This window comes from Bombina bombina, chromosome 5 (assembly GCF_027579735.1).
Source record: "Bombina bombina isolate aBomBom1 chromosome 5, aBomBom1.pri, whole genome shotgun sequence".
NCBI classification, from domain to species: Eukaryota; Metazoa; Chordata; class Amphibia; order Anura; family Bombinatoridae; genus Bombina; species Bombina bombina.
This window is the reverse complement of record NC_069503.1, coordinates 868969555-868987152: the sequence shown is the minus strand read 5'-3', so window position 1 is coordinate 868987152 and position 17598 is coordinate 868969555. Positions and strand designations below refer to the sequence as shown.

Sequence of the window (17598 nt, the reverse complement as noted above, 5' to 3'; positions counted from 1 at the left end):
TTGGTATCCCACAAGTAATGGATGATCCGTGGACTGGATACACCTAACAAGAGAAAACATAATTTATGCTTACCTGATAAATTTATTTCTCTTGTGGTGTATCCAGTCCACGGCCCGCCCTGTCCTTTTAAGGCAGGTCTAAATTTTAAACTACAGTCACCACTGCACCCTATGGTTTCTCCTTTCTCGGCTAGTTTCGGTCGAATGACTGGATATGGCAGTTAGGGGAGGAGCTATATAGCAGCTCTGCTGTGGGTGATCCTGTTGCAACTTCCTGTTGGGAAGGAGAATATCCCCACAAGTAATGGATGATCCGTGGACTGGATACACCACAAGAGAAATAAATTTATCAGGTAAACATAAATTATGTTTTTAAGATACCATTATTTTCATCATATCTTATAATTTACTATAACAAAATTATAAAATATGATGAAAAAATGGAAAAAAACACACTTTTTCTAACTTTGACCCCCAAAATCTGTTACACATCTACAACCATCAAAAAACAACCATGCTAAATAGTTTCTACATTTTGTCATGAGTTTAGAAATACCCAATGTTTACATGTTCTTTGCTTTTTTTTGCAAGTTATGGGGCAATAAATACAAGCAGCACTTTATTTCCAAACCATTTTTTTTTTCAAAATTAGCGATAGTTACGTTGTAACACTGATATCTTTTAGGAATCCCTGAATATCCCTTTACATGTATATATTTTTTTTTAGTAGACAGCCCAAAGTATTGATCTAGGCCCATTTTGGTATTTTTCATGCCACCATTTCACCGCCAAATGCAATCAAATTAAAAAAAAAACGCGAACTTTTTCACAAACTTTTTCACAAAGTTTAGCTTTCTCACTTAAATTATTTACAATTAGCTTGTGCAGTTATGGCACAAATGGTTGTAAATGCTTCTCTGGGATCCCTTTTGTTCAGAAATAGCAGACATATATGACTTTGGCGTTGCTTTTTGATAATTAGAAGGCAGCTAAATGTTGCTGCGCACCACACTTGTATTATGCCCAGCAGTGAAGGGGTTAATTAGGGAGCTTGTAGGGTTAATTTTAGCTTTAGTGTAGAGATCAGTCTCTGACACATCCCACCCCCTGATCCCTCCCTGACCCCTCACAAACAGCTCTATTCCCTCCACCATCCCACAATTGTCACCGCCATCTTAAGTACTGGCAGAAAGTCTGCCAGTACTAAAATAAAAGCATTTTTTTAAAAAATAAATACATAGTTTCTGCAGTGTAGGTTCCCCCCTAACCCCCCAACATCCACGATCCCCCCCAAACAGCTCTCTTAACCTCCCCCCTCTTTCCTATTTGTGGCCATTTTAGGTACTGGCAGCTGCCTGCCAGTACCTTATTTCTTAACAAATTTGCTTTTCTAATATTTTTTTTTTATTTTACCCCATTTTTTCGTAGTGTAGCTGGCCCCCCCTCAATATCCTACTCCCTCTCCCTCCCAGATCCCCTTTCCAAACAATATTTCCCCTCCTCCCTCTCCCATAGATCCAGCATTGATTGGTCGCGCGCTACCCCTTCTCGCATTCACGCCTTCACTCCTGCCCACCTTCCTGGAACAGTAGCCCGAAATTAGTCCAGCGATGGGCCGCCCATCCACCTCTCTGCCGCTGCTCCCACCCACCAACAATCGGCACCATCGTTGACCGATGCAGAGAGGGCCACAAAAAAGGTATTGCAGTGATGCCTCAATATCGAGGCATCATGGCAATACCTTGAAAGCGCCTGGAAGCGATTAGGATCGCTTTCAGCCGCTTTAAACCCCTAAGTACGTACATGTGTCGTTAAAGGGTTAAGGAGCAGTGGTCTTAAGACTCCCGAAGGCTCACGCAGAAACAGGGGCTTTCAGGGCCATTGGCACTTAATAAATCAGCCCCTATGCATCAACTAAATATTCAGTTTTTGTCTGGAAAAGTCCTATTTCTCTTGGATATTTCCTAGGTTAGAAGGGTTTCAGAATTTTCTGTGTTGTCTTGTGAATCTCCTTGTCTGGTTTTCCATTTTTAAAAAAGATAAGCCTAAGGTTCAAGAGGCAGTCCACAAGTTGAAACTTTACAAAAAACTGCGGAGGCCACATATATAACAAAGACACTTGGATATCAATACAGTGCCGCCAAGCATTGACTCAAAAAAGTGACTTGTACAACTACGCACATATATATTGTGTGCTCTGTATCGCTGTCTGGACACAAAGTATTTTATATGACACATACGGTTAGATTACGAGCTTGGCGTTAGAGGCTGTGCGGTGCTAACGAGCAGTTTATGCTCACCGCTCACTTTTACAACCCAGACAAGAAGTGAGCATTAAGCAAAATTTTGCTCCTTACCGCACTCCAATACCAGCGCTGCTTACGTGAGTGGTGAGCTGGTGTAATGTGCTCGTGCACGATTTCCTCATAGGAATCAACGTGGAGAGCCGGCTGAAAAAAAGTCTAACACCTGCCAAAAAGCAGTGTAAAGCTCCTTAACGCAGCCCCATTGATTCCTATGGGGAAATACATTTTATGTCTACACCTAACACCCTAACATAAACCCCGAGTCTATACACCCCTAATCTTACACTTATTAACCCCTAATCTGCCGCCCCTGACATCGCCACAACCTGCATTATATTATTAACCCCTAATCTTCCGCTCCAGACACCGCTGCCACCTACATTATACTTATGAACCCCTAATCTGCTGCCCCCAACATCACTGACACCTACATTATATTTATTAATCCCTAATCTGCCACCCCCAATGTTGCCGCCACCTACCTACATTTATTAACCCCTAATCTACTGCCCCCAACGTCGCTGCCACTATATTAAAGTTATTAACCCCTAAACCTTAGTCTAACCCTAAACCTAACACACCCTAACTTAAATATAATTAAAAGTTAATTCTATTGGCTGATTGGATCAGCCAATAGGATTTTTGCTACCTTAATCCTGATTGGCTGATAGAATTCTATCAGCCAATCGGAATTGAAGGAACGCCATCTTGGATGACGTCACTTAAAGGTACCTTCATTCTGTGTTAGCCGTCGATTGAAGAGGATGCTCCCCGTCGGATTTCTTGAAGATGGACCTTCTCCGCGCCAGATGGATGAAGATAGAAGATGCCGTCTGGATGAAGACTTCTGCCCGTCTGGAGGACCACTTCGCCCGGCTTGGATGAAGACTTCTCCCGGCTTCGTTGAGGACTTCGGCCCGGTTGGGTGAAGACTTCTCCCGGAAAGGTGATCTTCAAGGGGTTAGTATTAGGTTTGTTTAAGTGGGTATTGGGTAGGTTTTAGAGTAGGGTTGGTTGTGTGGGTGGTGGGTTTTAATGTTGTGGGGGGATTTGTAATTTTTTTTTATAGGTAAGAGAGCTGATTACTTTGGGGAAATGCCCCGCAAAAGGCACTTTTAAGGGCTATTTCTAATTTAGTGTAGAGTAGGGCTTTTTTATTTTGGGGGGCTTTTTTATTTTGTTTATTTTGGGGATTAGATTAGGTGTAATTAGTTTAAAAATAGTTAGTTTAAAAATCTTGTCATTTTTTTATTTTCTGTAATTTATTGTTGTTGTTTTTTTGTACTTTAGATAATTGTATTTAATTGTATTTAATTGTATTTAATTTAGTTAATTTATTTAATTATAGTGTAGTGTTAGGTGTAATTGTAACTTAGGTTAGGTTTTATTTTACAGGTAAATTTGGATTTATTTTAGCTAGGTAGTTATTAAATAGTTAATAACTATTTAGTAACTATTCTACCTAGTTAAAATAAATACAAACTTGCCTGTAAAATAAAAATAAACCCTAAGCTAGATGCAATGTAACTATTCGTTATATTGTAGCTAACTTAGGGTTTATTTTACAGGTAAATATTTAGTTTTAAATAGGAATTATTTAGTTAATTATAGTAATTTTATTTAGATTTATTTAAATTATATTTAAGTTAGGGGTTGTTAGGGTTGGGGTTAGACTTAGATTTAGGGGTTAATAACTTTAGTATAGTGACGGCGACGTTGGGGACGGCAGATTAGGGGTTAATAAATGTAGGTAGGTGTCGGCGATGTTAGGGACGGCAGATTAGGGGTTAATAATATTTAACTAATGTTTGCGAGGCAGGAGTGCAGCGGTTTAGGGGTTAATATATTTATTATAGTGGCAGCGATGTCCGGTTCGGCAGATTAGGGGTTCAAATTTTAATTTTAGTGTTTGCGATGTGGGAGGGCCTCGGTTTAGGAGTTAATAGGTAGTTTATGGGTGTTAGTGTACTTTTTAGCACTTTAGTTAAGAGTTTTATGCTACGTCGTTGTAGTGTAAAACTCTTAACTACTGACTTTAAAATGCGGTAGCAGGCTTGACAGGAGAGGGTCTACCGCTCACTTTTTGTCAGTCCCATGCAAGTCCCATTGAAAAAAGAGGATACGCAATTTACGTAAGTGGATTTGCTGTATTTCCAAGTCTGGACAAAAAAGTGAGCGGTAACCTGTACCTTCAAGACTCGTAATACCAGCGGGCGTTAAAAAGCAGCGTTGGGACCGGCCAACGCTGCTTTTTGCGCCTAACGCAAGACTTGTAAGCTAGCCGATAGTGTCTAATGTTTTTTAAACCGCATCTATTCAGTCAGATGTAGATTGGACGTCCATTTTTAATGTTTGTGTCGACACATAAATTATTTATATTGTATTTTTTATTGTTTCTATATCAGAAAATACCTTTTAATTTGTAATCTTTGTGTACATTTCTAATTTTATGCATATTTAGTGCTTGCTTTTTATCACGATATTCCTATTATTTGTGAACCCCCCAGCTATTTTCTTTAAATAGCGCTTGTACACCCCCTAACCTAACCTAACCACATTTGCCCTGGGAATTTTACTAGAGGGAATAGCAAGAGAATGAAGATAATTGATAAAAGGAGTAAGTTACAAAGTTGCTTAAAATTGCATGGTCTATCTGAATCATGAAAAGACAAATTTGGGTTTAGTATCCCTTTAAAAGGATCTTAAAGGGACAGTCAACACCAGCATTTTTGTTGTTTAAAAAGATAGATAATCCCTTAATTCCCAATTCTCCAGTTTTTCATAACCAACACAGTTATATAAATACACTTTTTACCTCTGTGATTACCTTGTATCTAAGCCTCTGCAAACTGCCCCCTTAATTCAGTTCTTTTGACAGACTTGCTTTTTAGCCAATCAGTGCTCAATCCAGTGTAACTTCACGTGCATGAGCTCAATGTTATCTATATGAAACACATGAACTAATGCACTCTAGTGGTCAAAATGCATTCAGATTAGAGGCAGTCTTCAAGGTCTAAGAAATTAGCATATGAACCTCCTAGAATTAGCTTTCAACTAAGAATACCAAGAGAACAAAGCAAAATTGGTGATAAAAGTAAATTGGAAAGTTGTTTAAAATTACATTCCCTATTTAAATCATGAAAGTTTTTTTTGGACTTGACTGTCCCTTTAAAGGGACAGTCTATACCAGAATATTTATTGTTTTAAAAGATAGATAATCCCTTTATTACTCATTCCCTAGTTTTGCATAACCAACACATTTATATTAATATACTTTTTACCTCTGTGATTATCTTGTATCTAAGCCTCTGAAAACTCCCCTTTATTTTAGTTCTTTTGACAGACTTGCATTTTAGCTAATCAGTGCTGGCTCCTAAGAACTCAACGTGCATGAGCACAGTGTTATCTATATGAAACACATGAACTAACAACCTCTAGTGGTGAAAAACTGTCAAAATGCCCTGAGCTAAGAGGCGGCCTTAAAGGGCTTAGAAATTAGCACATGAACCTCCTAGATTTAGCTTTCAACTAAGAATACTAAGAGTACAAAGCAAAATTGGTGATAGAAGTAAATTGGAAAATTGTTTAAAATAACATGCCCTATCTGAAAAATGAAAGTTTGTGTTGGACTAGACGACTGTACCATTAAACGCTAAATAAATGCCTGCTATAACAATGTATTCCAAGCAAATAACAGCCTTAAAATAATAAACAGATTTATTTTTTTAAATTATATTAGTTGTTTAAATGTTGAAGAACCTCTTAACTGCTGAAGCATTTCACACCCCTGTGCTGAGCTGTTTCGCAGTTTTTGGATGTTGGATGTTGCTCATATATAAGCCCTACTATAGGCCATGTTTCAGTGAGAAGCCCACACATATTATAGATATTTTTTCAGGAGACCCAGCAGATTCAACCTATACCATTATTTTATGTACAGGTATACCCTGCTCGTAAAGCGGGTTAGGGACCGGAGCCCCCTGTAAAGTGAAAACCGCCTTAAAGTGAAACAAGACAGTTTGAACTTTCTTTTCACTTGCCAGTTGCCAGTGTGTTTAAAAACTTAAAAACGTGTTTGAACTAACGTATATTAGGCGTTCAATAGCGCTAAGTTTAGTTTAACACTAGCTCAGCACAGTATTCAATAAAAACTGTACCTGTAAAATAGTGACAATTACTGTAATGAAATTTGCCAGACTAAAACACTGAGACACAGATTGCACTGTAATGCTGTTAACAGAGTGAACTGCGCATAACAAAATGGTGACAGTCACTTTTCTCGCAATCTCATGAAGATTAGAACAATGTTGCAAAATCCTTGGAGGTTGAACTTCAGCTCCACAAAGCGCTGTATTAGCGAAGCGCTGTAAAGTAAAGCGCTGTAAGTGAGGTATACCTGTATATTTCATAACAAGGTTATAGACAATACTGTATGTGTGTTTCAACCCTAAACTCTAAAGTAAAAAGAACTGGCTATTCTCATATAAATAAAACTCTTTTGGTATAGTTATGTAACTTTGATCTGCACATTAAAGTTCCCATGAGCCTCTATGCAAATGAATGGACATTTATTCACGCATGGTGATCACTATTACCACAGTGATCCCCTGGCTATTAAAACTCATGTACTGACTTTATTTTAAAGAAGGGCTTTGGGGCATTAAAACAAGCAGTCTTAGGGGTCTCTACGCCTTTTTGATAGCCTGTTATAATGGTATGTGTATATGTATCTATGTGCATAAAAACATTTTTTTTAAATATGTGCTTAAAATTTAATCCCCAATACATTCATTGTTTGAAAGATCAGAAAGTTGCCTTTGAGATAGTAGGTCTTGGATGTTTCTGTTGCTTAAAGGGACAGTCTAGACCGAAATAAACTTTCATGATTCAGATAGAGCATGTAATTTTAAACAATTTTCCAATTTACTTTTATCACCAATTTTGCTTTGTTTTCTTGGTATTCTTAGTTGAAAGCTTAACCTATGAGGTTCAAATGCTAATTTCTTAGACCTTGAAGCCCACCTCTTTCAGATTGCATTTTAACAGTTTTTCACCACTAGAGGGTGTTAGTTCACGTATTTCATATAGATAACACTGTGCTCGAGCACGAGAAGTTATCTGGGAGCAGGCACTGATTGGCTAGACTGCAAGTCTGTCAAAAGAACTGAAAAAAGGGACAGTTTGCAGAGGCTTAGATACAAGATAATCACAGAGGTTAAAAGTATATTATTATAACTGTGTTAGTTATGCAAAACTGGGAAATGGGTAATAAAGGGATTATCTATCTTTTAAAACAATAAAAATTCTGGTGTAGACTGTCCCTTTAAGGAAGCTGAGATCAAAGAGTTTGAATACCAACCCTCACACCAAGTTCCCTTAAAGGGACATTAACTGCTAAATACATGTTTTAAGCACAGTATTGAGGTTATTCCCCGCCCCCCTCTAATTATAAGTGCCACCATATTGAAATCTTTATTTCACTATATTCCAGTACTGACCTGTTTGCACATGTGCAATAATTCTCCTCAGATACCCACAGTGTAACCTAGTTTCCAAAATGGAAGCCCTATGATTAATTTAATTGGGTTGATAACATTAACATGCATTTCCCAGGCAATGCTAGAACCCTAGACCACTAGGAATAAGGGTTATTGTTACATAAGGGGTTGAAAGTCTATTAGCTTATCTTGTATCCTCTGCTGAGCTCAGTTAAAGGCAGATATACGTTGGTTATTAGAATTACAATCTCACAGTTTTTAATGTCCCTTTAAATAAAATACCTGCTGGGTTGCAGCTCTACTGTCTTTTCTTACCGTGCATTATTGGTAAATCTCCCATGTTTATCGTTCAGCAAAGATGGAGGGAAAAAGCAAAATACATGACTTCTAAAAAGCTTCTGTATGAAGAAATTAATAAAAAACATTATTTTCAGTGTCATATCTATAACAATAGATTTGAAATATTTTAGTTAGCCCATGTCCTTTCGGGTTTGAGGTATTTTGTGTGTTGTATAGCATTAGGTGTCACATTTCAAAGAAATCTTCCACACTAGTGCAGCTCTGTACAGTTGGATGTTTTTATGTCATATAGTTGTAGTGAGGTAGATTAATAGGGAGTTCTATCTGGAATTTTCTATCCTGTTATTGTTCTCCCTTAGCAGTTGATGGCTGAGTTAATTCTCTTTAGTTTTGCCATGCTTCAAAGCACACATTGCTTAGCTATGATAAGCTTTACAAGGAAGAAGAAAACACAGTGTCCATCAACGTCTTAACCTTGCATTTTCAACCTTGCCCTGACCTGATGTGCTATTCACAAAACCTCAAAAGATTCCTTAAAAACAAAACAAAAAAAAAAAAGGTTCAATATTTCCTGAGGCTATCGCTTTTGAGTTAAACTGGGTGAAGTAGAAATATTTTACTCATCAGCTTTGCAGTCACAGAGTTTGCTTCAGCTAGAACAAAACTGCTGAGGCATTTAGAGAAAATTAACCCCCCATCCTGGCAACCAGATGTGACTGGATACTGATGAATGCACATGAGTGGGTTGAAAAATCAAGAGACTGTGAAATTCCTGTCAGGTCTGTACAGTGTAGAATGGACTATTGACTGCTTTCTATATTTCCCTCCATCATTCTTTTTGAACACTGCCATTAATTTCCTCTCCTGCTCTGACTCATTTTTTTGTCATCCCCCCCCCCCCCCCTCTTTTTTTTTTTTTTAGCTCTCCGTGCTGCAGAGAAAGATGCAGAGGGCTTTGGTGGAGTACTTCAAACAACGAGGCCTCTATAGCCAAGCTGGGCTGGCCAAATTCCAGGCAGCCTCTCAAGAGAATGCTCAAAAAATATTAGCTGTGCAGGTAGGTGATTGCAAGGAAGTGGGAAAGATCATTCTTATCTAGATTGAAAAGCAAATGATAGGTAGTGTGATGAAGCATTAAAACTATATCCCATCAGGGTTTTATAAATTTTTAAACTCTTTAATAAACTGGAATTGCATGAAGGATGAATTCAATAAGTTATCTCACATGCCATACAGATTTGCTAAAGTAGTTTTTCTTCTATCTACATCCAAACTTACAGAATATACAAATGAATAATGGTACAGGGTGTAGGAAAAAAGGCAGAAATTTCACAAATTGTTTCCTCTGAGCCACCAGCAACCAAACAATGATTTCAAATTGTATTTGAACAGATTTTAATGAAACAAAGAATTGCAAATTTTCACTTATGTCAAAGTTGAAGTGAAAATATTTCAGTAACATGTTTAATATTTTTAATACACCATAGATGCAGTACAGATATCATAGCAGTTCTTTCTTAATTTTACTTATATTAGAGTTTTTTCATCAAGAAATAGCCGAGGAAACATTTTCATGTATATATTTCACTTACCACCTAAGTCTTTTACTTTGCAACTAAAATTGACATATATTTCACATAGTTAATGCAGCATATTCTAAAACCGGATAACTTGCATTTTCCACCACTGCATATTGCTCTGCCAGCAATAAAGATACATATTTTTCATGTATATTTTTGTATTAGCACAAATGATACCTATTTGCAATATCAATATGATTAAATGAGAAGAGTTAACAGGACCAGACCATCAACTACAGATTTTAGTGAAAACAGTCTTTTCATTTCTGGAATCTTAATTCACCAATAAAAAAAAGATGGTGTAATTTATTCAGAAATTTTCATGTCTTTAACTTTTTTCTAGGAAATAAATTGTCACTACATATTTAATAAAGAAAAAAAACTACTGTACGTGAAGCAGAATATTGGCTTTTTGCTATATAGAACTCTACTGTATATTGAATTAAAGGCACACGAAAGGTCTGTTGTAAGCCCAAGCATACACTGCTTTGCAGGGGCCATGCTAGAAAAGGTAACTTTAGCAGGTGAGCATATAGATAATAGGAGCGCCTTGGGCTAAAGTATGATATCAGGCAAAAAACATAAGAGCAAATCTTTAGGAGTTATTAGGAAAGTATAAATGAATTCTCCAAAATATCCAATGAATATATGTCCAGTGAATAATATATATATATGCCAGTGAACAAGGGCTAGTGTGAGGTCCGAAACATGTTTGGCTTTTTCTTCCAACAGACCACAATATTTTTCTTACATTTTTTATGATTTTTTCTATGTTTTTTTTATCTTTTTGTCAAATAAATGTTACTTTTTATATAAATATTTTTCTTCCTTTTTCTGAGAGGTGCGGAGGATATTTGTTTTTATATATATATATATATATATATATATATATATATATATATATATATACTGTGTGTATATATATATATATATACTGTGTGTGTATATATATATATATATATATATATATATATATATATGTGTCCAGTGAGTGTCTATTGTTGGAATCCTAAAGAAGATCCTCAAATGTCCAAAAGTAATCGTGTCTGATCTATCCTAGTGTCCCAAAAATCTATATAGTGCACTATAAAGATAGAAAAAAAATACAAAAAGTGTAAAAAATTAAAATACGAATGAAAATAAAATAAAATAGAAAAAATGGGTTCAAATATCTCTGTGGGTAGATATAATTCCCTGTGTAATCCTTATAGAGATGGTGCAGATCTGCTGTGAATAATCTAAAAAAGAAAATATAGAAAATGTGCAAAATCTCCTCAAAAGTTATAACCAAACAGAGATTTGCTTACCAAAAGGGAAACTCGAGTCTCAGTCCTCGTCAACGCGATTCGGCCCAGCTTGGGGCATTTATCAAGATAAAGACCCCAAGCTGGACCGAAACACGTTGACAAAGACTGAGGCTCGAGTTTCCCTTTTGGTAAGCAAATCTCTGTTTGCTTATAACTTTTGAGGAGATTTTGCACATTTTGTATATTTTCTTTTTTTAGGTTATTCACAGTGGATCTGTGCCATCTCTATAAGGATTACACAGGGAATTATATCTACCCACAGAGATATTGGAACCCATTTTTTCTATTTTCCTTTTTTTTTTTTTTTTTTCATTTTTATTTCTATTTTTATTTTTTTTTTATTTTTTTTTCTATCTTTATAGTGTACTATATAGATTTTTTGGACACTAGGATATATCAGACACAATTTGAGGATTACTTTAGGCAGAGGCGTAACTAGAAACCACAGGGCCCAGGTGCAAGAATCTTAGAATGGGCACCCCCACCACCCCTCCCCCCTCCAAAAAAAGGTGAATTTAATACATTTTTTTTTTTACAATTAACACACAAAAAAATGTGAATCAGATTACATGTCTGCAAAAGGAGGTACCGTGAGCCCACAGTCTGTGAGATGGTCTGATCCCCTATTACTGTATATAGTGACACTGTTTACCCCTCAGTACTGCATGTAATAGACACTACTATAAAGAATAAGATGAACAGATACTGATATAAAAATCCAGTATAAAACTGTTTAAAAACTTACTTAGAAGCTGTCAGTTTGGCTCTGTTGAAAAGGTAGCTGGAAAGCCCACTGCAAGTGGCAAATAAGACACTCCCCCTCCCCCTTCTTTTGCATATGAAAAGACCCTTTACACAAACAGGAGCAAGCTGGAGAAGGTAGCTGACGGTATTCACATAAAACTTTGGGGCTTGGTTAGGAGTCTGAAAATCAGAGCAATGTTATTTAAAAATAAGCAAAACTATACATTTATTTTTAAAAAAAACTATGGGCTATATAAATAGATCATCTACAAAACATTTATGCAAAGAAAAAATGAGTGTATAATGTCCCTTTAAGGTTGTTGTTTTTAGTTGTTTTTAAGCTGATTACATTAAATGTAACTATTTATAAACATATTTTCTCTTAAATTTTTTGCCTGATATCATACTTTAGCCCAAGGCGCTCATATTATCTATATGCTATACTGATAATTCTTTTGGGTCTGTTAGGTGACCTTAATAGTGAGCTTGTGTGAGCTTTTAAGGGAACATACAACTATACCCTTACATCAACTTTAGCAGGTGATGCTGATCTCAGCGCTAACACAGGCACCAATTGGTTAGTATGCTATGTTTATTGTGAGCAGAGCATACCCACTATATAGCACCCTCTTGCATGCACCAGGTGCATGTACGTCTCATCATTTTTAATATGCTAAAATGGGTCAGGAATATATGTCTAGCAAAGCATTACAGTCAGAACACATACATGTTAGTTTAAAAAAATATGCACATTTCTCTTGCAAGGTGTATCCAGTCCACGGATTCATCCTTTACTTGTGGGATATTCTCCTTCCCTACAGGAAGTGGCAAAGAGAGCACACAGCAGAGCTGTCCATATAGCTCCCCCTCTAGCTCCACCCCCCAGTCATTCTCTTTGCCGGCTCTAAGCACTAGGGTCTCTCTCGGGAGGGTAAAGTGAATGTGGTGTTAGAATTGTAGTTTTTATTATCTTCAATCAAAAGTTTGTTATTTTAAATGGTACCGGTTTGTACTGTTTACTCTCTAGCAGAAAAGTGATGAAGATTTCTGGAAAAAATGATTTTAGCATGTTGTAACTAAAATCCACTGCTGTTCCCACACAGGACTGAAGAGTACCAGAAAACTTCAGTTGGGGGGAATAGTTTGCAGGGTGATCTGCAATAAGGTATGTTCAGTCATTTATTTCTAGACAAGACTGAGATAATGCTAGAAGAGACTGACAATATCCCCATGAGGGGAGGGGAAGCTATGTTCACAGACTTAGTAAGGAATTGAATGCTTACATGACAGGGCTAATTATGCTGGTTGACACTTATTCAGGGCAATCGATTGTTTAGCTAAGGAAAATATCGTTTGCAAGACACTTTGAAAGTCCTTTTGGGTTCTTTCTGGGGTTATTACCCACATGGCTATTTTTTATTCACTTAGGAGTGATTTCTTAGGCCTCACAGCTCCGGAATAGAGTGGGAGGAGCCTAATTTTGCGCCTCAGATGCGCAGTTAGAATTGCAGAGAAGTTCATGCTGCTTCACATGGAGGGTCCTGCCGCTGTTTGAGGGCCTTAAGGAAGCTATATTCCCCCAAATCTGATCCCTAAGGGCAGGTAGGGCCACAGCAAGGCTGTGGCAAGGTGCTGTAGTAATTTTAACCGGGTGTTAGCTTTAGGCTGCTCCGGTTTGGGCATTAGGGGGTTAATCCTTTTGCAACTTGTGGTGCAATCTTATTAAGGCTTTAGGTACATACTGTGAAAATTTCAAAAGGATTGCTGCATTTTTCACTGTTTTGTAAAATTGTGTGCTCTTTTTATCCCTTAAAGGCACAGTAACGTTTTTTCAAATTGTGTTTTTTATTTGATTAAAGTGATTTCCAAGCCTGCTTGTGTATACTACTAGTCTGTTAAACATGTCTGACACTAAGGAAAATCCTTGTTCAATGTGTTTAGAAGCCATGGTGGAACCCCCTCTCAGAATGTGTCCCACTTGTACTGATATGTCTATACACTTTAAAGATCATTATGTTGCACTTAAGAATGTGGCCCAAGATGATTCTCAGACTGAAGGTAACGAGGGTAGCCCGTCTGCCTCTCCCCAAGTGTCACAACCAGTTACGCCCGCGCAAGCGAAGCCTAGTACCTCTAGTGTGTCTAACCCTTTTACATTACAAGACTTAGCGGCAGTCATGGATAATTCTCTTACAGCCTTCTTATCTAAACTACCCGTGTTACCTGCAAAGCGTGATAGCTCCATTTTAAGAACAGATTATGAGCATTCTGACGCTTTGGTAGCCGTATCTGACATACCCTCACAACGCTCTGAAGTGGGAGCGAGGGATTTGATGTCTGAGGGAGAAGTCTCTGATACAGGAAGGGTTCCTTCTCAGACAGATTCAGATACATTGGCTTTTAAATTTAAACTAGAACACCTCCGCGTTTTGCTCAGGGAGGTATTAGCTACTCTGGATGACTGCGACCCTTTGGTGATCCCAGAGAAATTGTGTAAAATGGACAAGTACCTAGAGGTCCCTGTTTTCCGGTCCCTAAGAGGATTGCGGATATCGTTACTAGGGAGTGGGATAGACCAGGTGTTCCCTTTGTTCCCCCTCCTGTTTTTAAGAAAATGTTCCCCATATCTGACCCTGTGCGGGACTCGTGGCAGTTGGTCCCTAAGGTGGAGGGGGCTGTTTCTTCACTTGCTAAACGCACAACCATACCAATTGAAGACAGTTGTGCTTTTAAAGACCCTATGGATAAGAAGTTAGAGGGTTTACTTAAGAAAATTTTTGTTCAACAAGGTTTTCTTCTCCAGCCTATTGCTTGCATTATTCCTGTAACTACTGCAGCCGCTTTCTGGTTTGAGGCGCTGGAGGACTTGCTCCAGACGGAGACCTCATATGAGGAAATTATGGATAGAATTAAGGCTCTAAAGCTAGCTAATTCTTTTATCACTGACGCCGCTTTCCAAATAGCTAAGTTAGCTGCAAAAAATTCAGGTTTCGCCATTTTGGCGCGCAGGGCGCTATGGCTAAAGTCCTGGTCGGCTAATGTGTCGTCTAAATCTAAGCTTTTGAACATCCCTTTCAAAGGAAAGACCCTCTTCGGGCCTGAATTGAAAGAGATTATTTCAGAAATCACCGGGGGGAAAAGGCCATGCTCTCCCTCAGGACAAGTCCTTTAAGACAAAGAACAAAGCTAATTTTCGTTCCTTTCGTAATTTCAGGAACGGCCCCGCTTCATCCTCTCCGGCTGCAAAGCAAGAGGGTAACGCTTCACAGCCCAAGGCAACCTGGAAACCTTACCAGGGCTGGAATAAGGGTAAACAGGCCAAAAAGCCTGCAGCTGCCACCAAGAGAGCTTGAAGGGGTAGCCCCCGATCCGGGACCGGATCTAGTAGGGGGCAGACTCTTTCCGCTCAGGCCTGGGCAAGAGATGTTCACGATCCTTGGGCGTTACATATTGCATCCCAGGGATATCTTCTAGAATTCAAGGGTTCTCCTCCAAGGGGGAGGTTCCACATTTCTCGTCTGTCTACAGATCAGACAAAGAAAGAGGCGTTTTTACGCTGTGTAGAAGATCTACATATAATGGGAGTGATCCACCCAGTTCCAATGGCGGAACAAGGGTTGGGTTTTTACTCAAACCTGTTTGTGGTTCCCAAAAAAGAGGGAACTTTCAGACCCATCCTGGATCTAAAAATTCTAAACAGATTCCTCAGAGTCCCATCATTCAAAATGGAGACCATTCGGACAATCTTACCAATGATCCAGGAAGGTCAATATATGACTACAGTGGATCTAAAGGATGCATACCTACACATTCCTATCCACAAAGATCATCACCAGTTTCTCAGGTTCGCTTTTCTGGACAAGCATTACCAGTTTGTGGCTCTTCCTTTCGGCTTAGCCACTGCTCCCAGAATTTTCACAAAAGTGCTAGGGTCCCTCCTAGCGGTTCTAAGACCGCGGGGCATAGCAGTGGCGCCTTACCTAGACGACATCTTAATTCAGGCGCCGTCTTTCCAAAGAGCCAAGTCTCACACGGAGATTGTATTGGCCTTTCTGAGGTCTCACGGGTGGAAGGTGAACATCAAAAAGAGTTCTCTTTCCCCTCTCACAAGGGTTCCCTTCCTAGGGACTCTAATAGACTCGGTAGAAATGAAAATATTTCTGACGGAGGTCAGAAAATTAAAACTCTTAACTACTTGCCGAGTTCTTCATTCCATTCCCCAGCCATCTGTGGCTCAGTGCATGGAGACAATCGGATTAATGGTAGCGGCAATGGACATAGTCCCATTTGCTCGGATACACCTCAGACCACTGCAACTATGCATGCTCAAACAGTGGAATGGGGATTATGCAGATTTGTCTCCTCAAATTCAGTTGGACCAGGTGACCAGAGATTCTCTTCTCTGGTGGTTGTCTCAGGATCACCTGTCTCAGGGAACATGTTTCCGCAGACCAGAGTGGATCATTGTAACGACCAACGCCAGTCTGTTAGGCTGGGGTGCGGTCTGGGACTCCCTGAAAGCTCAGGGCTTATGGTCTCGGGAAGAAAAGCTTCTCCCGATAAACATTCTGGAACTGAGAGCGATATTCAACGCTCTTCAGGCATGGCCTCAACTAGCTGCGGCCAAATTCATCAGATTTCAGTCGGACAACATCACGACTGTAGCTTACGTCAATCATCAGGGGGGAACAAAGAGTTCCCTAGCGATGATGGAAGTAACCAAAATAATAAGGTGGGCGGAGGATCACTCCTGCCAGCTCTCAGCAATTCACATCCCAGGAGTAGCCAACTGGGAGTCGTCAGACTTTTCACCCGGGGGAGTGGGAACTCCACCCGGAGGTGTTTGCCCAGCTGACTCAGCTATGGGGCACTCCAGAGTTGGATCTGATGGTGTCCCGTCAGAACACCAAGCTTCCTCTCTACGGGTCCAGGTCCCGGGACCCCAAGGCGGTATTGATAGATGCTCTAGCAGCGCCTTGGTCCTTCAATCTGCCTTATGTTTTTCCACCGTTTCCCCTTCTCCCTCGTCTGGTCGCCAGAATCAAGCAGGAGAAGGCTTCAGTGATTCTGATAGCGCCTGCGTGGCCACGCAGGACTTGGTATGCAGACCTAGTGGACATGTCATCTGTCCCACCATGGACACTGCCAATGAGGCAGGATCTTCTAATACAGGGTCCGTTCAAGCATCCAAATCTAGTTTCTCTACGTCTGACTGCTTGGAGATTGAACGCTTAATTCTATCAAAGCGTGGTTTCTCTGAGTCGGTTATAGGTCGGTCACCAGGAAAATCTACCATAAGATATGGCGGAAATATCTGGGTTGGTGTGAATCCAAGGGTTACTCATGGAGTAAGACTAGGATTCCCAGGATATTGTCTTTCCTCCAAGAAGGATTGGAGAAAGGATTGTCAGCTAGTTCCTTAAAGGGACAGATATCTGCTCTGTCTATCCTTTTACACAAGCGTCTGGCAGAGGTACCAGACATTCATAAACCTGTGGCTCCGCCATGGAGTCTAAATCTAGTTCTTTCAGTTCTTCAAGGGGTTCCGTTTGAACCATTACATTCTATAGATATTAAGTTGTTATCTTGGAAAGTTTTGTTTTTGGTAGCTATCTCTTCTGCTCGAAGAGTTTCAGAATTATCTGCCTTACAGTGTGATTCACCTTACCTGGTGTTCCACGCAGATAAGGTAGTTTTGCGTACCAAGCCTGGTTTTCTTCCTAAAGTTGTTTCATAACAAGAATATTAACCAGAAAATAGTTGTTCCTTCTATGTGTCCTAATCCTTCTTCGAAGAAGGAACGTCTGTTACACAATCTTGATGTAGTTCGTGCTTTAAAGTTCTATTTATAAGCAACTAAGGA

General features: G+C 39.1%; 1 protein-coding gene across 1 annotated transcript in view; it reads left to right on the top strand.

Annotated features, from left to right (window-relative positions):
- The window catches only part of CCDC178 (coiled-coil domain containing 178), an 835363-nt gene that overhangs the window by 706336 nt on the left and 111429 nt on the right, over positions 1-17598 (top strand). Inside the window, 1 exon segment of the mRNA XM_053715876.1 lies at positions 9027-9161. Coding sequence (XP_053571851.1) covers positions 9027-9161 — 135 coding nt within the window.